Here is a 23,761-nt window from a genome sequence, read left to right as displayed (position 1 = left end):
GCTCAGATTAAAGCAGAGACTCTGTGAGATGATGATTAATCTCTGTGGTCCCCAGGTAGGACTCAAGTTAGTCCTGCTCAAACACAGACTGTAACTGTCGCACAGTCTGTCCCCATCATCTGTGAGCTTCACATCACATGACTAAATATGTGGCCCCCCCGGTGGTGGAGCGAGAACGAGTCCCTGTCACCTTTCAGAAGACGCGACAGACCGGCTCTTTATGAACACCTCCGGCCTTAACGACAGTGATGCTACTGATGATGATGTTGATTAGGATTCATGATCATGATGATTATAGTGACCTCATGACCTCTATACACTTCCTGTCAGCAGCAGTGTCCGATCACACCTGAAGCTGTGTGTTGGCTCTCACTGACTCCGCCCCCTCCTGTCTCGATCGTTGCTCGTGTCGTATTAACTCTCAGATGGTCTGGCACATGAAACTGTAACTTTGTAAATTGTCTCCAGCTCCTCTCAGAAACTCTGTGTGATCACATACAGTCACTGACAGGAAGTGGGCTCTTCACTTCCTGTTTGAGGTTCTTCCTCTGTGGTGTTGCTAAGCCACCGCGGGTGAACGAGGTAAACAGGAGGTGAACTCGACACCACTTCCTCTCAGAGCGCGGTGAACCAGGCTGAGCTGCTGTTCGAGTCTCCGGTCGTCTCTGGTTGGTGATCAGCAGTTTTATGTGTGGAGGATATCTTGAGGCCTGGAGCCAATCAGAGGTCAACAGTTATGACTGATGGAAGTTGTAAATCGGTCAGATTTGACCCGAACACGACGCGACGGTTCAGCTGGGTTACGGTTGTTAACGCTTCACACGCTTTGGACGTCTTCCAGAAGGATTTCTGAAGACAAGGAAACAGCACCTGTCTGCACCTGTCCCAGCATGTTCAAAGCCTCCTCACTGCTGAACCTTAATGCAGCAGCGTCAGACATTAAAGTCCTGATATGGTCATCATCTCCAGAGAAGGTAGCATTGTTTGCATTGCAGTTAAAAACAGGAACAGGAGTTATTTGGGAGGTGGGACTCCTCAGCTGCGCTTGCCCAAAGTGAAACATGCTGTGTGTATGAATATGTTGGACAAACACTCACTATTGTGCAGCAGAGAGGCCAGAACCACCACATGAGAGCCAGGGCGACGAGGACCAGCAGCACCAGGAAGACGATCGCCACCGCCAAACCGTCCGACTACAGGAGGGAGGGACAGGAAGTCATCACTTCATTCTGTTATCTTTTCTTCAGTTTGAACATTGAAAACAAACCTCAGCTTTTTACAGCTACATGTTAAACAAAGAAGCAGAAACATTAAAAGTCTGTCAGAATAAAAGACGAGATGCAGACCAAGAAGTTTCAATAAAATGAATAATAAAATGATCTCGTGCAGTGAAACGCTCTGAGCTGATCGCACAGAGACGCGGCACGGACAAAGAAAACACACAGGTCACACAGTTTGAAGTGTTCATAGAGGAGTGTGTGCGAGGAGCACGAGCAGAGACGTGACGAGGAGGAGGAGGAGTCCAACCTTTAGTGGAAATACCAGGAAGAACAAATCGTTTATTAGTGGAGTATTTTTCTAAATATTTTAACTTTATTCTCAAAATTAAAAACAAAAAGAAATCTTATTCTTATTCGTTTCTTCTGCTGCCTCGACCTCACGCTCGTCCACATCCTTTCCACTTGTTTCAGTGCTTCCATATTGTGTGCACGACAATAAAACCCAGTGAGAAACTGTGGAACAAAAACTGAAGTAACGACCGCAGGAAACAGGAGAGGTTTGATCACATGATGAAGACGGAGGAGAGGATGAGGAAGTGCTGCTGACGAGGACAGAAAGAAACGGATGATCCCTGAAACACTGACACATTTACTGAGCAACGAGGGGATGACAGAGGAGGAGGGTGATGTGAGCTGGACAGGTTATACCTCACGTTAGAGCAACACTGTGAGCAGAGGATAACAGCCTCTGTGAATGTAACTGTAAAAGAACAAAACCCCAGAAACAGAAATCAAATGTGTGTCCATATATATATATATATATATATACATATATATTAATACTTGTGTTATTGTTATTATTATTATTATTATTATCCTTAGATCTGTAAAGTGTCTAACAGATGTCTGTTTGTGTCTGTTAACTGAGAGTTAACCACAGTCACAGTCCTGGTATGTGTTTGCATTCATTCATTCATTCATTCATTCATGTTATTTGTAAGGCAGTCACAAAATGATCTGCATGCGTCTCTCCTCCTACAGCATCACACAGTCTGAAAAGGAACTCACAGTTAAACCAGTAAAAGACTCGATGCTGCATCTGAAGTGTAACACCTGTGTCACATATCAAATCATGTACTGCATAATAACGTGCACTGTGTACACTGGTTTCATGTGTGGAGGTGATGGAGACTCACACATGTGGAGGCGTGGATGGTGTAGGCGCTGGAGATGAACGACTTCCCGTTGTTCAGGCTGATGAGGACATCCATAGTCCTGGAAAGTAAAGACTTTAATCAGCGTCACATTGATAAGTTCAATAAATACCATGTGTCAGAGGAAAATGGCCGCCGTGTGAATTTTGTTCATAGTGTGAAATAAAGAAGAAAAAAAGTGTCCGGTGGTTTTACAGTTAAATATTTAGTAAATCAGTCGAAGGTGCAGAGAAGTCAGAAAATGTATGAAATATATTTATTAAACTCTGCAGAGAATCGGACGCACGGTCTGCTCGCTCATCTGTTCTGAGCCGCGGGAGGATCGGCGGCCCGAGGCGCTGCCTCAGGCTACATCCACAGCAAAGCAAAGAGCTTCCTCTTATTATTCTGCTGCTCCGGTTTGTATTCAGGCCTCCTGTACGCTGCCACACACTCACAGCTGGCCTCCACACACACACACACACACACACACACACACACACACACAAACACACAAACACGCACACACACACACACACACACACACACACACACACACACACACTAACACAACTGTGCAGACTTCTTTTTGTGTCCGAGGGAGGATTTCAGGCGTTTCACTCGTTCCGTTTCCTGAGTTCTCATTAAACCCGCAGTAATTGGATCGGGCGGAACAGACATATGGAGATTGCGGTGCCGTTCATCATTAGGGTTTTAATTGCGCCCGTTTTGGCCTCACATTCCTCCCTCTAAATAAGTCATAGGAGTTCAGGAGCCTTGTTACTGCCAGTCAGCTCTCTTCATGCACACACAGTGACGGCTGTGATAATGAGAGGACGCCCCCCCCTGAGTCTGACCGCTTACTCTCGCCCACTGTGTGCTCCTCTTCTCAGTGTTCATGTGACACTCTTTTCAAACGGCATTTTATTGTGAAATTATTCAGCTCTTTATTCTCACACAGGAAGTCAGAAGAGGCGACGTCTGACCTGCGAGCGAAACACTGATGTGTAAGTTACAGTCACAGCAGCCTGTCTGTGCCCTCAGTGCTCCTCACGTCGTGCTGCTTCAGCTCAGATCGTGACCTAATTTTATTACTTTATCTTGCTTGCTCCTTTTTATCCATGTATTTGTAAATGTTGTTTAGAAGGTGTATTTTAAAGGACTTTTGAGGTACCCGAGGTGGATCGCTGAGACGCTGCACGCCTCTGCACGCCTCTGCACGCCTCTGCACGCCTCTGCACGCCTCTGCACGCCTCTGCAGCTCAGCGAGTCCTTCCAGGTCTCTGCATGTTAACTAAGTGCTGAATGGGTGGGGGGGGGGGGTAATTTAGCTGACACCCTCAGTCCTTACTAATGGTGGGCAGGTTGTTAATCAGGCCGGAGGAGCGGAGGAAAGCTCCTCCTCGCCTGACATGGCCAACATCCTTAATGCACCACGAACCAAGCGTAGTCAGCGTGGCCCACAGAGACACCGAGCACAGAGACAAAACTCACACACTTCATCCACAGACGTACTAACAAAAGAACCATCAGTAACGTGGTGACAACATCTCTTCTAGTAGACCTTTAAATAACTTCAGTATGTTGACACAGCTCAGCCTGCAGCCCCAGAACCTTCAGCACAGACTGTCTGCTGAGCTCTCACCTGTTAAACTCACGGGGCTGTTTGTTTTCAACACGAGGAGGCCGCTGTGGATAAAAACTGGACAGATCCAAAGCTAAAAAAAGCTGAGCACCTAAAACAAGCTAGCAGCAGCTCAGCTCGCAGCCCCTCATGAAATCCTGCGTCCCCCAAAGAACACGACGCAGCTTCAGATCTGCTTCCTGTGAAGAGGAGGAGACCTCTGTGGAGTATCAGGCTCCCATTTAAAACCCTGAAGTGATCCTATCCTAAAACAAGCTAGCAGCAGCTCCGCTCGCAGCCCCTCCTGACAGTGTTGACCCCCGTTTGAAGAAGAAGAGACCTAACCCTGACCCTTAGGTAAAAGCCTGTCTGAAGATATCTGAACTAACAACTGAGATCTCCAGAAACAAGCTAGCTACAGCTCAGCTAGCAGAACCTCTTGATGTCCTGTGCCCACCAAAGACTGCTGAAGAGAAACCGGCATATTCAGTGTTTCCAGTTGGAGTGAGCGGAGAAGAACTCGGCTCCCGGTAAAACACCCCGTTGACGCCCTGCCATCCTGCAGCTCCGTGTGATCTGAGCGTCACAATGTGAGCATGCTCGGGCTCTCCTCGACTGATCATACAGATCTTTGAGTTTTATGATATTGCTCTCTTCGGTATCGTCTATATATTGCAGCACTATAGTGATGCCCATTACTGACACAGGAAACACCAAGAGAACCAGGAGACAAAGAGGAGACAAAAAGGCTTCAGAAGAATGAAAAGTGTGACATTAAAAGGATCCAGATAAATGATTTAAAACATGCCCCGCTGTCATTTAACTTTTCGCCGCTGAAAGCCGGTGAGTGACAGCGAGGAGCGAGCTGCAGCTGCTCGCTGGGTCGCTGCTGATGTCTGAATAAATGGGAGATGAGAGGGCAGATCGTCACGGGGCCGAGGGATCAGTCAGAGTACGAGCAGAAAGCCACTCGGCCTCTCTGGGACACCAGTTGAATGGCATAAGGCTTCTTCTCGCTGCAGATCTCTGGCTGCACGTCGGAGAAACTTCGTCCCCTTTGGCTTGCTGTGAAATCTGTCAGAAAGTAAAACCGGCGTGACGCTAAGCTTTGCTGATGCGATGCAGCTGGAGCGGCTGACAATGGTGACGCTAATGGCTTTCAAAGTTCTCTTAAAGACGTGAAGATCGAGGAGGCTGAATAATTCACAGCGAAGCATATGCGAGGGCTGTCACTCGGCATCCAGGAGTCATCACTCTGCAGAGTTTGTGTGGCAGAAGTTCTGACGGAGGGACGTCTGCGGGAGGCCTGGGGACCAGAGGAAAAGTTCTGCTCCGCACTGAGACGGACACCATTTGGAGGAAGTGACAGGCACTCTAAGAGAGGGGCCGATGTGGTCTGTAGAGACAGAGCGCCACACGTTACAAACCCGGGCGTAGAGGAGGGGGAACAATGCACGCCACAGAATGAAAAACAAAAGCCTTTAACTAAGGCTTAGTATCTCGTCGGCCTCCATCACAGACGTGTGTTCCTGTGAGAACGATCCCAGTGAGCGAGCTGAAGTGAAACACAACGATGCTTCAACTGTAAACTGTTTTTAAAGCAGGCCTAGCGTAGCTTAGCTTTATACAGTTTGTCTTTCACATTTTCATTACACTTGTGCTGCTCAGCTCCGTCTCCTGGAAGTTATGGCTGCATATAACTAAACTTCTTTCCCTATAACACTAGATGTCTGCACGGCGCTGGGAGCAGGAGGAGGCAGGCTGGGGCGGATGGAGGGCGTCCAAAACACTGCCAGTTAGTGAAGTTCTGGACACAGAGCCCTATGTTTAAGGGAAAGACTCTGATTGGGCAGTGACCACATTTTGGTCGAGGTTAGGGAAAGATTACGGTCCACAGTCAGATCTAAATCTAAAGTCTCGAGTCACTACGAGTGGAAGCTGTGATGTCAGCTGTTTGTGAGGACACAGGTGTGGGTCTCTGTTTGTTTTATGGTTTGCAGCTGGCCTTATTTGATTGTCATCCGTTTTTAATTTCTTTGTTAATGAAGTGAACAATTTGCTCCGAACACTGAGTCACATTGTTCCTTGTCTAGTTAAAGTTATACATCACATTTACATGAAGACATGAACATGAGTATTTGATGAGGGGGTTAATGTGTGATTATAAATGTTCATTGTTGTTTTGATAAAGTTCAAAGTGAGAATTTGTTTCTCAGTTTTGTTGACAGTAAAAAAGTTTGGATAAGCAGACTGAAGCCCGGAGTGAGTGACACGCGTTAGCTTGGTGTTCCAGCTTCATGGAGGACGATCAGGGACGGCTCCATCATAAACATCTTCATCCCCCCGCTGCAGCAGATGGAGCGATGTCCCTGGGACAGCCTGTTTAATTATTGACTAGCATTAGCATTAGCTACTGTACCTGCGTTGTAAAGCAGGTGTCGACTCCCCCCTCAGTTATTTTTTCTCCTCCACCGTTATTGTGAAAACACCAGGTGAGGACACGCTGCTGCACGAGCGCAGCCACTTAACCTCTCGATCGGGGCCCCAGCAGGGTGTGCGGGGCCTCCTGACGGGGATGTACAGAGGGGGGAGGAGCAGGGGGAGGGAGGGGAGGAAGGCTGCAGCAGATGCCAGAGTTTCAGGCCTGATGCCGCAGCTGTCAGCACAGATGATGCCTCTGCTGTGAGTGCTCCTACATGAGCGACGGAGGACGCTGTGATTCCTGCACGTCCAGGCTGGATGTGGAGCCCCCGCCGGGACAGGAAGCTGCAGCTGAGCTCTTCCTCTCCTGCTGCATCTGAAATATGTCACCAAGCAAAGCCCCGTCTGAGAGGTCAGGACGGAAACTCCGGAAGAGTCCGCTGAGGAGGAGGCCTCCCGTGTAACAGAACACGCTTAAAAAGGGGAAATGTTCAGTGAGACGGCGATTCTCCTCCGGCTGAGTAGAGCCGTGTTAGCGGAGCGCCCTGTGCGCCGGGAGCGGTGATGGAGCAGAAGCAGACAGATGGACGGAGACGGAAGTTTCCGGGGCTCCTCGTTCCATGCAGGTGGTCCTGGGTGCAGGGATTGTCAGTGCGTGGTGAATTATTTAAATGGGGAGCGTGGAAAAGGGAATGGCTGCATCTGTCGCACATCCTTTTAGAGCCCCTCCAGCAGATGTGTTTACTCACCGCCCGTAGCAGCTAACTACTTAATGGGTCACCATCGGCAGCCAAGAGTTAATTAAGCAGGCCGTCTGCAAATGGCTGCACGGAGCAGCAGCTTCAGAGCTGCAGGCGAGGGCTTTACAGATGTAGGCGCTCAAGTTCAGCATCTTCCTGCGTCCTGGGCGAGTCGATGACATGTTCCTGATTCTATTTGTGTCTCCTGATTTATATCAGGATGACAGACAGAAGGAAGAGCTGCTGCTGGAAGACCAGCTGTGTTTATAATGTTTCATTTTCTGCACATTGTTCAATGAGAACGAAACAGGAATATGAAATAAATAAAGTATCTCAGCTGGAGGACAAGAAGCAGCGGACCTGCTGCTACCCTGAGAGCCTCTGTCGCGGCTGCACGTGTACAGCAGCTCAGCATGAGACTAAAGGAAGGAGATACAGATAATAAGGTTATAACACAATGACCTCATTTCCTGTTTTCATATAAATATCTAACAACATGTACGTAGTGACTGGCAGTGATGTGTTTGTGTTTGTCAGGATATAAAATCAAAAGTATTTTTCTTAACAGAACCACACGTAAACAGAACCACACGTAAATAGAACCACATTAAACAGAACCACATTAAACAGAACCACACGTAAACAGAACCACATTAAACTGAACCACATTAAACGGAACCACACGTAAACAGAACCACATTAAACTGAACCACATTAAACAGAACCACACGTAAACAGAACCACACGTAAACAGAACCACATTAAACAGAACCACACGTAAACAGAACCACATTAAACAGAACCACACGTAAACAGAACCACATTAAACAGAACCACACGTAAACAGAACCACACGTAAACAGAACCACACGTAAACAGAACCACATTAAACAGAACCACATTAAACAGAACCACACGTAAACAGAACCACACGTAAACAGAACCACATTAAACAGAACCACATTAAACAGAACCACACGTAAACAGAACCACATTAAACAGAACCACACGTAAACAGAACCACACGTAAACAGAACCACATTAAACTGAACCACATTAAACAGAACCACACGTAAACAGAACCACACGTAAACAGAACCACATTAAACAGAACCACACGTAAACAGAACCACATTAAACAGAACCACACGTAAACAGAACCACATTAAACAGAACCACACGTAAACAGAACCACACGTAAACAGAACCACACGTAAACAGAACCACATTAAACAGAACCACATTAAACAGAACCACACGTAAACAGAACCACACGTAAACAGAACCACATTAAACAGAACCACATTAAACAGAACCACACGTAAACAGAACCACATTAAACAGAACCACACGTAAACAGAACCACATTAAACAGAACCACACGTAAACAGAACCACACGTAAACAGAACCACACGTAAACAGAACCACATTAAACAGAACCACACGTAAACAGAACCACATTAAACAGAACCACACGTAAACAGAACCACACGTAAACAGAACCACATTAAACAGAACCACACGTAAACAGAACCACACGTAAACAGAACCACATTAAACAGAACCACACGTAAACAGAACCACATTAAACAGAACCACACGTAAACAGAACCACACGTAAACAGAACCACACAGATGTATTTAGTGTCTCGCTCTGAAGCTGACAGCAGCCTGCTCCTTCTGATGTGTCAAAGTTAGATGATAATAATATAATATATATATATAATATAATAATAATATAAAGATTTATCACATAATCATTTAATCAATAAATTGTAATATTCAGAAATCCTTTATGTACATTATATTCTATTATTATTAAATTGATCCTAATTATGTTTTGGTCTTTTTATCGTCTCTTTGCTCTCACTGATTAACACTTGGTCCTGTGCTTGTGGAGCATTTGTCTCACTGGTCAGTCACATGTGAAGCGATCAGTCTGAAAGGTGCAGAACGTCCTCACCTTTAAATGTGCTGATATTCTGTGTGCACACTTTAAATAGTGCGTGAAGGTTTCTGTGGCATGAGATCACGTCTGACTTCATGTTTACCCGCTCGGCTCCCTCCGTCAGCTCTGTGCGTCAGATAAACATGTTATCTCAGGATTACCTGAGGTGAGCTTCATCGCAGCAGTTACAGCATCGTCCTCATCATATGATACTTAATCTGCTTCAGGAGCTGCGGAGCGCCTAATCATACATTTTTGATTGGATTGCAGAATATCTGGGACATTAAAATCTGTTGTTCCATCTCGAATGCCTCAGCGATCATCTGCTATGCTCTGGGATTAAAAGAGATGACGTTAAAATCAAACAATAGCTGTGCAGCAGGAATAAATGCATATTTACTCAGTTACACTTAAATCTCTGCGGGCGGATGTATGGAGTGTTTTTCTACAATGTTTACTGCGTCTCTGCGCTGCGCCGCGCTCTGCATCCCGTCAGCTACTGTTTAACATACAGATCGTTTATAGATTTAGGCTGTTTATCTGCACTATAGAGACAGCAACATCAATCTGTGTGAGACGCAGAGACACTAAGACTGACAGGATTTAAACATCGTAGCTCAATAAGAGAGAGACGAGTTATTCACGACCAAACTTAACTAAACACAGAGGAGAGGAAAGACAGGTAAAGAAAGAGGGAAAGTGTGTGTGTGTGTGTGTGTGTGTGTGTGTGTGTGTGTGTGTGTGTGCGTGCGTGCGTGCGTGTGTGTGTGTGTGATTTCAACAAACACATCAGCACTCGTCTCGTCTTCACTTGCAATAGAAGAATTTGATCAGACGACATATAAACTCAAAATGTCTCCTTTAGAAAATTGATTTATTTTTTATGCTCCGGTTTTTGTGTGAAACTTTAACAAATGTCACTTTAGATTTTGTACATTAAGCACAAACATGTGACTGATTTCAGGGCAAACGGAGGAATATCAGCGTCAGAAACGCCTCCAACACACACTCAAATATGCCATCAGGTGTCAGGGAGAGACCTGGTCTATGCACCAACAACATAGCATCATGTTTTAGCAGCACAAAGAGATTTAACTCGCTTCCTCTGCTCCAGAACCGAAGCCTCAAACTGTAAATATTTTTAATGGCTTCCAGCAGCAGCTTGAGGATTTCTAAATCATGTCGACACTAATGAGAAGTTCTACTAAGTTTAGAAAGAATTAATATGATGAACAAAACTAAAATAAATATCTCGAACTGATGAATTAAATGTAAAGGGAGGGTAGTTTATTCTATTAATGTATTGTGTGGCTGTTGTTCTGGAGAAACCTGCAGCATGTCAGCAGGAGACCACGGTACGACAGTGAGACACTGACAGTAATTAAAAAGTATGAGCACATCTGAGCGGGCGACTTACTGTCCGACTTCGTAGAGCTTTGGAGCGGGACACAGCAGGTAGTCGTTACGCACAGCGCTCGGCTTCTGGTCTGTAGACAAACAAGGAGAAAGAGGCAACAAAGGGTTAAATTCACTCCTCTAAGGACACTCAGGTGTGAACACGTTTCCCTTTTTAAGACAACTTCAGATATTTACATCATTCAGTGACATTAATGCAGTTTGCTTCCATGTAACATGTAAAGGAACTTTTTTTAACCTTTGCTAAAAGCTGCAAAAGAGGAAACAATACATTTCCCATGATGCCGAGGTCACATTCTGTTTTCAATAAGCACAGCATTAGAAATATAAATATATACTGTATACTAAATATATAACAAAAATAAGAGTTCTTATGATTAATATTCAAGCAGCATCCTCCAGGCCTGAGAAATGAAGCCAAGTGCCAACAGCTGCAGTTCCTCTGGTGTCCACTTGAGGCTGCCTCCAGCAGTGAGTCAGTCCCCATAGAGCCCCATGTTAAACTTTACAGCAGAAATAAACATGTTTACAGCCTGGTACAAAAAACAGTTTGGGTCTCTATAGCTCATTTCTCTCTTCATGACAACTGTACGGGGAGAATCTTTATACAGCTCACCTGTTTACATTATATTAAGGCTTAAAGTGATGCAGCATTAGGGGCGTGGCCTCTTTGAGTGACAGCTGGGAGCTGCTGCAGACTACATTGAACCAGCTCTCTGAGCTCCTTTAGTCTCATAGATAAACTCCAGTCAGCTACCATCACACATAACACTGACGGCTAACTAGCTCATTAGAAGCTAATGAATTAGCCACGGGCCCAAACTGATTATCTTTGATTAGTTAGCATTTGCTAACCTCTCACTCCTTTTAAGCTCCACCCTCTTGTCCAAATATGGTCCTTTATGGCCCCAACATGCTGACAGCCAACTCGAGGCTTCAAAAAGGCGGTCGACAAATGACCATGTGACATCACGGCGGCTACGTCCATCATATATACTTTGGTCTATCTACACGAGCACTGTGAGCCAACAGTCCTCATAAACCCTCTGTGACCCTGTGACCCTGTGACCCTGTGCATTACATGAGGACGATTATATGAATTAGTTTGTTCTAAACTTTATTTCTTTATTTGTAACAAACTGTGTCACATGATGTCTCTGTGAACCGCTGGGAGTTATACAACGGTTAGATAAGGAAAATGTGCCAGATTGGGTTGTGTGTTTGTGTGTGTGTGTTTTAAGTTGTGTGTGTGTGTGTGTGTGTGTGTGTGTGCGTGCGTGAGTGTTGATCAGCAGGTTAGACAGAGGCCTGATCGTCTTCAGCCACCGCGGTCGTTCACATTATTGATATTTCTTGCTGCCTGTCTGCTCATAGAAGGGAGCATCTGTTCCACATATGTGCTGTGTGTTGCACAGTCGCCATGATGCCTGTCCATAATTATAAACTGCCCCCACTGTTAGAAAGGTCTGCACTGAACACATGCAGAAGCCAATAAGGGAATAAATAGCCCCAAGTGGGCGAATGTGAGACGGTCTAAACTGAGAAAGGACTAACAGGAAGACATCTGCTAACGGCCACTTCCTGATTAAGAAGTTCTTTTTTAAAAAGGAATAAAATAAATATGCTCGAGTGTTTCAGTCAAACTGAAAAAATCAAAAATAACTCGTCAAGGAGGGAAGTGTTGTCATTGGCAGCCGTCGATCCCACGGATCCTGCAGCCAAATGAGAGCTTTAAGAGATTGGCTCTCGGTGCCAAATCCCGTTAGCTTCCTGAAAAAGGATTTCTCTACGGAACAGACTGAGAGCTCAAAATAAGGAGCACAGTGACCTACATAGCCTCCTTTCTTCTCTCCAATTTAGATCATAAAGATACAGATAGGAAGCTGTTATCAGATCACAGATTATTATGTGGGGACAGGGGTTTGTTTGGCTGTGGGCTTCCTCTGAACACCCACCATCATTCATATCGCAGCAATGAATGAGACGTGTTGTGCTACGAGAATACTGCAGGAGATGTGACATATTCTTATCATATAAAACACAACGAACAAACAAAACAGTGTGTGAGACGTGTTGGACGCTCTGTTCGTCCAATAAATCGCGCACACAGATTATCTGTCTGATATTTACATGAACAAATCTCCAAAAGGCTCCAACAGCACAAACACGGCCCAGAGGTTACGTTCAGTGACTGAGTTAGCTGAGGGGACACCTAGCAGACAGCTAGCAGCTCCCAGCTGTCACTCAAAGAGGCCCCGCCCCTAATGCTGCATCACTTTAAGCCTTAATATAATGTAAACAGGTGAGCTGTATAAAGATTCTCCACGTACAGGTGTCATGAAGAGAGAAATGAGCTATAGAGACCCAAACTGTTTTTTGCACCAGGCTGTAAACATGTTTATTTCTGCTGTAAAGTTTAACATGGGGCTCTATGGGGACTGACTCACTGCTGGAGACAGCCTCAAGTGGACACCAGAGGAACTGCAGCCTTTGGACCTTCAGTGTTGGCTTCATTTCTCAGGCCTGCAAAAAACAAACAAACAAACAAACAAACAAACAAAAAAAATGGTTGCAGGACTTTTAATGCGCCGAGTGATCCCTGCTGTTGCCAGAGGACCTGCAGGTCTGAAGGAGAGACGTGATCCAGATCACATTTACTGTATGATGCTGGTTAACGTGTAACACCACAGTCTTTCTTCTACTAGCAGCCAACACCTGCTGAGAGCCAAGTGGTGTTCAGTGGTTTTAGTTCTGTAAGCGGGGCGACACTCTGTCCTGTCAGACTTACTGAAGGTTTGCTGGTCGACGATGAAGCTGCAGACGACGCCTTCGTTGCTGCGTCCCAGCGTGAAGCCGTTTCCTCTGAGGACGATGTCGAAGGACTCTGTGGATGTGGACAAACAGGAGATCAGACCAGGAGTCTGTGGACTTTCTCTGGTGTTTCTACTGCATGCAGACAGTCTCCTGATATTTTCCCACATCATAAAACCATGACGACGTTTTGGATGATGAAGCTTCTTGTTAACTTAGATTTAATGCATATTTCTTTTCAACACAAATTCAGTTTGGGGCCTTGTTAATATCCAGATGAAAAACCATCCGCAGAGCTTTCCCGGCCTGGAAGTACCCTGAAAAGTTTGATCTTGAAACTGAGACACCTTTCTAACACCTGAGGAAGTTTAGAAAGCAGCAAGAGGAGAGAAACAAAATCTATCTGTGCAGACGTGCAGGAGGATCCACTCACCGTTCACACAGACGCTGGAGGGCTCCACACTCAGGATCTCTGTGCACGATCGCTTTAATATCTGCGAGGAGGAGAAAAAATGAAATGGGAACATTATCTCTGCAGGTTGCAGAATAAATACATCAAGTCTCGGCCGTTATCGCCTCTGTCAAGTTTAGAAAACAGATTAGGGAGCAACACCTGAGAAACGTCTCGCTCCCGATCGCGGCCTCGCCGGCTGAAGGAGAGCGGCTGAATATCAGGAGGGAGGAACGGCAGCTGTGTCGGCCTTTATGGGAAAATTATGCAAAACTATTACATTTCTGAGTTCTATTAAAAAGCTCTGCGGAGCTGCATTATCATATAAAGAGGCCTGTGTGAGCCCACTGTCACCGCACTGAACGAGCCGCTGTGATTCAATAAATCAACAGAGGACAAACTATGCAAATCCCAGAACACAGTCGGTAAAAAGAAGCATATTAACGGCGGACAGGACACTTGAAGCTTTCATGTGATGTTGGCTGAAACTTCAATCTGAGGAGGGGAAGAGGGAGTGTTTACAGACGCCTTATTACATCTGATGGTTTGATATGGGATCATTAGAGGGGAGAGGGGTGTAGATGACAGCTGGGAGGAAGAAGATCTGCTGCAGTTTCCTGTGCAAAAACGAGGACCACTCGAGCTAGTTCAGTTTTTATTTTAGATCATTATTTAACCTGGACGGTTGAGTCCTCCTCAGTTTGGTGTCAAACTGCAGCTCTTTATTTCAGTGAGATCTGGTGACAGACGTTATTTACAGGCTGCAGCAGGAAACCAAACCGTAAACAGATACCTCAGCCCTCGTGTGAGGGGGGGCTGCTTTAGTCATCGTGGGGAAATAATGAGGTGGAGGGATCATGATGGCTTCACAGCAAAACATCACATGATAACATCTGAACATCCTAAAGGTTGCTGCACTCAGCTAAATGTGTTCAGTAGCTAAAGGACGCTAACGATAACAATGTGGCTGCTCAGTCATTTGGGGCTTTCCCATAAAGACCTTCAGACAACAAAGGTCCAGTGCAGACAGAAACACACAGCCAGGCGTCAGAAACTCTGCAGAGCTCTCTCTCTCTCTCCGTCTCTCTCTGTCTGTCTGTCCCGGTCACAGAGAGCAGAGAGGATCCTGCACACATGATCTCAAATCCTTCAGATCCAGCAGAGTGAGGAGGCCAGTGAGCGAGGATCCAGTATTACTCATCAGAGAGGAATGTTTGAGCGTCACTTCGCCTGAGAGGGGTGAGCTCTCTGCTGCAGGACGTTCGTCTTCAGGCTTTGCAACATTTAGGAAAGAGCTGTTGTGTCATGAAACCACAGGAAGTATGTGACACGACCTCAGAGGGAAGGACGAGTCTCCTCAGACACGTCTTTTCTTCTATCAATAATACACTCCACCCTCTTGGAGGCTTTATGTTGATTATTAGGAGCTGGGTTCACATGCTGATTACAGCTATGTTACAACTGTTTCTTTTTCCTCGTCAGGGTTACTCATACTCTATAATGACCCAGCTGTTTTTAATGAATGTGCAAGTTAAAGTAGGTTTCCAGCACCTTCGATCATCATGTGATCGGTTTAACCTTCAAAAACAAATGTGACAAACTTCAATGTAAACTCTATCAAAGATAAAAATGAGGTTTACATTCGTCTTCACAGCTTTCTCTGCACACATTTCTGTCTGCAAGTCTCGACTGAGACCGAGAGCCACAGCTTCAGACCCGCCTTTCTGACAGTTAGAAGCAACACAATCACTCATAGTTGCACTTTGCATCACACAACAGAAACAGGACACACCCTTTGGCTGTGTGTCCGTCCAGCTGCAGAACTCGACTCTCCGAACACTGCAGGCCCTGACGGCTCTGACACGCATGTGGAGTCCGGCTCAGGCCACAGAGCTCCTGCAGGGCTTTCTGCTCAAAGCTGCAGCTAATGGAAAGAACCGCTAATTGGCTGGCAGAGGAGGAGGAGGCGGCAGGAAACTTCACATAAACGCTGTTTATTGTTGGGACTTACAGAAATTCACTGATTCGACTTCAACGTGCTTTTACTCTGAAAGTTTGCTTTTCATATGAAATAGAGAATAAAAGCATTACACATAGAGAGCGCTCTGACACCGGACACAATAAAACACTGTGAGGAGGACGTCATGTGGACAGTGACTAACAAGCTGCAGGGTGGTTAAAACATTTCCCTCTCTGTCTACAAGCGGAGCGGTTCTTTCCACACGTTCTCCACCCAGCAGCAGGAAGTTCACTGAGGTTCTGCTCCAGTTTGAGACGAAGACAGGAAATCATTTCGTACCTTTAACCTCCTAATTTACCAAACTCACCAACAACGTGCGCCAGCGTCTGACCTTCTGTTCTTTCTGGAATGAGGGAAGAACTCCGAAGTTTGAATGATTGTGGGAAATCTTAAAGTCTACTTATTAAAGTCATAAATCAAACACACACTTCTACACACAGACACACTTCTAACACACACACACACTTCTAACACACACACGCACAGACACACACACACACTTCTAACACACACACGCACAGACACACACACACACTTCTAACACACACACGCACAGACACACACACACACACACACACTTCGAACACACACACACACACTTCTAACACACACACACACACTTCTAACACACACACACACACACACACACACACACACACTTCTAACACACACACACACACACACGCACTTCTAACACACACACACACACACACCTAACACACACACACACGCACTTCTAACACACACACACACGCACACCTAACACACACACACACGCACTTCTAACACACACACACACACACACGCACTTCTAACACACACACACACACACACCTAACACACACACACACGCACTTCTAACACACACACACACGCACTTCTAACACACACACACGCACTTCTAACACACGCACGCACAGACACACACACACACACTTCGAACACACACACACACACACACACACACACTTCTAAAACACACGCACACACTTCTAACACACACACACACACTTCGAACACACACACACACACTTCTAACACACACACACACACACACACACACTTCTAAAACACACACACACACTTCGAACACACACACACACACTTCTAACACACACACACACACACACACACACACTTCTAAAACACACGCACGCACTTCTAACACACACACACACACTTCTAACACACACACGCACACGCACGCACTTCTAACACACACACACACACTTCTAACACACACACACACACACACTTCTAACACACACACACTTCTACCACACACACACACACTTCTAACACACACACACGCACACACTTCTAACACACACACACACGCACACACTTCTAACACACACACTTCTAACACACACAAACACACTTCTAACACACACACGCACACACTTCTAACACACACGCACACGCACTTCTAACACACACACACACGCACTTCTAACACACACGCACACGCACTTCTAACACACACACACACGCACTTCTAACACACACACGCACACGCATTTCTAACACACACACACGCACTTCTAACACACACGCACACGCACTTCTAACACACACGCACACGCACTTCTAACACACACACGCACACGCACTTCTAACACACACACGCACACGCACGTCTAACACACACACGCACACGCACACACTTCTAACACACACGCACTTCTAACACACACACGCACACGCACTTCTAACACACACACGCACACGCACTTCTAACACACACACACACACGCACACACTTCTAACACACACGCACACACTTCTAACACACACACACGCACTTCTAACACACACACACACTTCGAACACACTTCTAACACACACACACGCATTTCTAACACACACACACACGCACTTCTAACACACACACACACGCACTTCTAACACACACACACACACGCACACACTTCTAACACACACACACGCATTTCTAACACACACACACACGCACTTCTAACACACACACACACGCACTTCTAACACACACACACACGCACTTCTAACACACACACACACGCACTTCTAACACACACACGCACACACTTCTAACACACACACGCACGCACTTCTAACACACACACACACACGCACACGCACTTCTAACACACACGCACACACTTCTAACACACACACGCACGCACTTCTAACACACACACGCACGCACTTCTAACACACACACACACACACGCACACGCACTTCTAACACACACGCACTTCTAACACACACACACACACACGCACTTCTAACACACACACACGCACTTCTAACACACACGCACGCACTTCTAACACACACACGCACTTCTAACACACACACGCACACACTTCTAACACATGCACACACTTCTAACACACACGCACACTTCTAACACACGCACACTTCTAACACACACGCACACTTCTAACACACGCACACTTCTAACACACGCACTTCTAACACACACACGCACACACTTCTAACACACGCACTTCTAACACACACACGCACACACTTCTAACACACACACGCACACTTCTAACACACACACGCACACACTTCTAACACACACACACGCACTTCTGACACACACACGCACACACTTCTAACACACACGCACACACTTCTAACACACACGCACACACTTCTAACACACGCACTTCTAACACACACACTTCTAACACACACACACTTCTAACACACACGCACACACTTCTAACACACACGCACTTCTAACACACACGCACACACTTCTAACACACACGCACACACTTCTAACACACGTACACACTTCTAACACACACGCACACACTTCTAACACACACGCACACACTTCTAACACACGTACACACTTCTAACACACGCACTTCTAACACACGTACACACTTCTAACACACACGCACACACTTCTAACACACACACACACTTCTAACACACGCACTTCTAACACACACGCACACACTTCTAACACACACGCACACACTTCTCACACACACACACACTTCTAACACACACACACACACTTCTAACACACACACGCACTTCTAACACACACGCACTTCTAACACGCACACACTTCTAACACACACGCACACACTTCTAACACACGCACACACTTCTAGCACACGCACTTCTAACACACACACGCACACACTTCTAACACACAAGCACACACTTCTAACACACACGCACTTCTAACACACACGCACACACTTCTAACACACGCACACACTTCTAACACGCACACACTTCTAACACACACACGCACACACTTCTAACACACACGCACTTCTAACACACACGCACACACTTCTAACACACAAGCACACACTTCTAACACACGCACGCACTTCTAACACACGCACACACTTCTAACACACACGCACACACTTCTAACACACGCACACACTTCTAACACACACGCACACATTCCTAACACACGCACACACTTCTAACACACGCACACACTAATTAAAGGGATATATTCTCTTTGCAATATTAACCAACATGAATGTTTCATGAATTTAAAAGTTGTCTAATGAAACGAAAGCAACAAATCAAAGTACTGAACATGACTGTCTCTGCACAGCGCAGGAACTATCAACTACACTGCTGAACCTTTCAAAGTAAAAGCTGTTTGGTCACTGAGAGGAAGCCAGTTTAAATTCAGAGTTTAAGCTGCACGTGCACAAACAGAAGCTGAAGGGAGGCAAACTTACAGAATTGACGATGCCTTTGAGAGCGTGGAAGCCATCTTTGACAGGAAACACTTGGTCCTTGGTGTCGGCGATATCAGCGAGCTGGAGTTGTTGTAAACATGAAGAGGTTCAGATTTAACGCTGCTTTCTTCTGTTTCTGTTTCCTCTTTCTGACTGAGCTCTGTCTCTGCTTTCATTCAGGCTCGGGCAGGAGGAGACGCAGCAGATGGCATGACTGTGGCAAACACTTTTCTCAACCATCAAAAAAAAAATCACAAACTGGAGGCAATCTTTCCTTTGTTTTTGACTTAATACGAGCTGTTACCAATGGTTACGAGGGACAGGCCGCCATGTTGGAGGAGCGACATCAAACTAATGACACCACTGACATGAGGAGGACGGACTTCAGCGTGAAATGATTTCCATCAATAACTGAATATTTGTTCCGTCTATAAAGAGTGAAAAAGCTGTTGAGATGCTCTTTCAAAATCCTGTGACGTCTGCGAGGCGCTTCCTCCGTCCGACCGACCGTCCAAAGCCCAGAAACTTCACTTACAAATGTTTTTGCCTGATGCGATTAATTATTCATTTTTTAATCAACTAATCACTTTTAATTGATTAAATGTTGCAGCTCAAACAATTGACATCAAAATAAATGTTAAGGAGACAAATAATAAATGAAAATATGATCTGATTCATCACGTTTAAGCTGTAAAATACGTCAACATCTGTTTAAGATAAATGTTTCAGTCTGTCCGTTTCTATTGCATCAAAATCAAACACACACACTCGTAACACACGGTTGTACCTGTCACCTGACAAGCTGAACTAGTATGACAGTTTTTATAGTACAACTTAACATATGTCACTTATTGTTATTATACTGGTTTTATATTTTTGTTCTTTATATTTATTTTATTTTAGTTTGCTGACAGTCGAGGTTCTGCTGCTCCCAGCGCCCTCCTCATCTTTATACTACCTCTGTGTTCTTTGTTCTGCACCTAAACACCACATCAGTTTACACGTGTGTGAGCCTACGATGATGCATACAGGTAAGATAAGATAAGATAAGATAAGATAAGGTAAGGTAAGGTAAGGTAAGATAAGGTAAGATAAGATAAGATAAGATAAGATAAGATAAGATAAGATAAGATAAGATAAGATAAGATAAGATAAGATAAGGTAAGGTAAGGTAAGGTAAGGTAAGATAAGGTAAGGTAAGATAAGGTAAGATAAGGTAAGATAAGATAAGATAAGCAGCAGCAAAGAAGTGAGCACGGTGCACAAAGAATCAGAAACGGCTGCACACAATGGTTGTTGTCGTTGTCGTTGTCGTTGTCGTTGTCGTTGTTGTCGTTGTTGTCGTTGTCGTTGTCGTTGTCGTTGTCGTTGTTGTCGTTGTTGTTGTCGTTGCACTTGAGTATTAAATGTTTTTTTACATCCCAGAAGTGATGCAGAGTGAATTAATCTTTTGATGTATCTCTGCACTCATTCTGTTCACTTCCACAATGTTCTTATTTATACAAGTCTGGAGTTTATATTTAAATCATGTTGACAGATCATCCCACTGTGGTCAAACATTGCACTCACATATCTCATATATTTATTATACTGGATGCACATTTGTTCTTATTCCTTATATTCTTTATATTCCTATTTCTGTTTATATGGTTTAGTACACTCGTATGATATATTTACATATGACTTACTTTTATAATGAAGCGGTGTTTGATGTTGCACTGGGAGCAGGCTCTGTTGAAAGGCTTTGCAGTCTGTTTGTGTTTGTCTTTTTCTTAATGATGCAACATGTACATACAAACTTAAAGCAGCAACTTAACAGCTGAGAGATCAGAAGGTAAATGACCTTATTTTTATTTATTTTTATTGTAGTTATTTACACCATGTTGTTATTATTTAGTTTTGATTATAATTGTTACTATCATTTGCAGTATTATTAATACATCATTTTATTGCAGATGGTTTTATTTTGGGGTTTTTTTTGTAATTTGTTATCAAATCTATGAATCTTGTTTGATCCGAGTTATTTGTGCTGCAGGGCTGTTTTTAAAGGTTTTCATTGACACTTTATTTCCTGAGATTTGGAGTCTGTTTAAATACATTAAAACTGACTCCTGTTCTCTCCTGCAGAACGTTCATCTCTGTTTAACACATTGTTAGGTGGAATATCCCTTTAAGACCTGGATTTTCCTCACAGGTAGCAGCACTTATGTTACACGTGTTTACCTTTCTTGTCACTCTTCCAGCACGGCAGCGCGTCTCCTGCTTTAAAGTGTAAATGTTCCAGCATACGTTCAGAGACAGACGTGGTGGTGTTCACATTAAGACGGAGGCTCTCTTACCTGCTGCTCGTCAAAGTCTTTGATTCCCACACAGTAAACACGGGCGCCGTATTTCCTCGCCTCGTCAGCCTGCAGATCAAACACACGACTTTAACATGTTCAACAGGTACAACGTGGAGAAAAAACGCACAACTTCAACCTGAATACAGGCAGGAAACACGAGCTCCAAGGAAAATCAGAGGAAATAAATCAATAAATGTTTCTCTACTTTGACTAATATTTTAAATGCTTTAAAATGTGTAATTGCAGTTTAATAAAGTTCATTGAAGTGCTAATAAAGTGACAAAAGAGACACGTTTAACACGTATTTGTCGACTTGTTTCTCACCTCGTTCACTGTGAGCTCGTGAACGTAAACCTCCAGCTTGCCGTCCGTCAGAGCCAGGATGATGCTTGATGATTTCGTCCCCTGTGTCTGAATCTGAGCCGAGGCCTTCAGGTTCAATAAAAAAACACTTCATGAGATCGGAGTTTCACAATAACCTCAACACATATGAAAATAGATGAAGTGGACTCAGTGACCTCTTTGATTCCCTCGTGCATGTACGTTTCTCCTGCAGGTTTCACGTCCCGCAGCCGCTTCAGACCCTCCTCGATCTCGTACCTTAAAACACAAAATACACGGTTTGGTCATTGTGGTCCACGTGCACTCTTCTGTAATGAAATCATATATTTGTTTCATACTGCGGGTGAAGGTTTCTGAATGAACACTGAAATGTGGTCACACTCGTGCTGGATACTTGTGGTTGTGCTGATAAAACTCAGAGACATGAACAAATTCTTGTGCAATAAACACAAAACATGACGCAAACATGCATCTCCGTTGTTCACTGTAAACTGTAAGGTAGTATTTAGTAACATTTATAGTATAATTATTGTGTATTATAGGGCGTCATGGTAACATCAGTGTGTCGTCTGTAATGGCAGAGAGAGGCTTTAAAATTAAACATCAGTATCTACCAATGATAAACATTTCAGCTAAAATTACAGGCCGACAAGACGGTGAGATAAGATGTGCTCGACTATTTATGACACACTCTGATACAGCGTGTGGCAGTAGTTTGATAGTAGTGAATCTACCATCTATTGCTCAGGCTGCACACAAAGTCACGCTTTAATGTTTAAAGTGGTGACAGGGACTGCGATTAGAATAATATAGCCCTCATGTTCTCTCATTTAAACCAGATGGTACGCATACAGTGGTGTGTTTTTAGACAGCGAGACTTTTCATAAAATTAGATTTTAAAATGCATATATTGCCTTCACAATAAGAGTAAATATGTGTTAATTCAGCTACAGAAGACACTTAAAGCTCTCTGCAGCTAGAATGTAAAAATGTGTGTATTACAGTATCTAAAACGGACCAAAGAGAATTAGAAAAAAAAATGTGCATGCAGAAACTATAAAGACTATAAACGTGTGTGTAGCAGAGGTTTTATCCTGTTACCTCTCTCCTGTCAGAGGCAGCAGGACCGTGGCTTTGGCCGAGAACACGATGAATGAGACCCTCATTCTGGGGCTGCAGACAAAAACACACGTTAAGAATCAGAAATGCAAAGTTTTTCTAAATATCTCATCATTTAAATGAAACACCACAAAGACAATATGTTAAGACAGTGCAGTATTTATTCTTCTATTCTCCTTTCTTAATAAAATCATCACTGCCCCCCCAACACAGCAGGACATGTTTAACTCTCAGATATGACTGTAAAGCTTCTGTGTATCTGACCAGTTTAAATAAAGTTATATTAATGTGAGTGACAGGTTTAAATAAAGTTATATTAATGTGACTGACAGGTTTAAATAAAGTTATATTAATGTGACTGACAGGTTTCAATAAAGTTATATTAATGTGACT

At 44.4% G+C, this 23,761-nt stretch overlaps 1 protein-coding gene across 1 annotated transcript in view; it reads right to left on the bottom strand.

The window, feature by feature from the left end:
* The window catches only part of antxr2a (ANTXR cell adhesion molecule 2a), an 86,452-nt gene that overhangs the window by 51,393 nt on the left and 11,298 nt on the right, over positions 1 to 23,761 (bottom strand). The window contains exons 3-12 of the mRNA XM_069683410.1: positions 23,351 to 23,422; positions 22,426 to 22,507; positions 22,232 to 22,336; positions 21,905 to 21,973; positions 19,566 to 19,646; positions 13,808 to 13,868; positions 13,352 to 13,447; positions 10,565 to 10,634; positions 2,417 to 2,495; positions 1,098 to 1,193 (exon numbers count right to left, since the gene is read on the bottom strand). Coding sequence (XP_069539511.1) covers positions 1,098 to 1,193; positions 2,417 to 2,495; positions 10,565 to 10,634; positions 13,352 to 13,447; positions 13,808 to 13,868; positions 19,566 to 19,646; positions 21,905 to 21,973; positions 22,232 to 22,336; positions 22,426 to 22,507; positions 23,351 to 23,422 — 811 coding nt within the window. The remainder of the gene's footprint in view (positions 1 to 1,097; positions 1,194 to 2,416; positions 2,496 to 10,564; positions 10,635 to 13,351; positions 13,448 to 13,807; positions 13,869 to 19,565; positions 19,647 to 21,904; positions 21,974 to 22,231; positions 22,337 to 22,425; positions 22,508 to 23,350; positions 23,423 to 23,761) is intronic.

The sequence above is a fragment of the Semicossyphus pulcher genome, unplaced genomic scaffold (assembly GCF_022749685.1).
Source record: "Semicossyphus pulcher isolate SPU_LCO1_2020_fin unplaced genomic scaffold, fSemPul1.0.p SCAF_6, whole genome shotgun sequence".
NCBI lineage: Eukaryota > Metazoa > Chordata > Actinopteri > Labriformes > Labridae > Semicossyphus > Semicossyphus pulcher.
The sequence above is the reverse complement of the archived record's forward strand: the minus strand, read 5'-3'. Positions and strand labels throughout refer to the sequence as shown.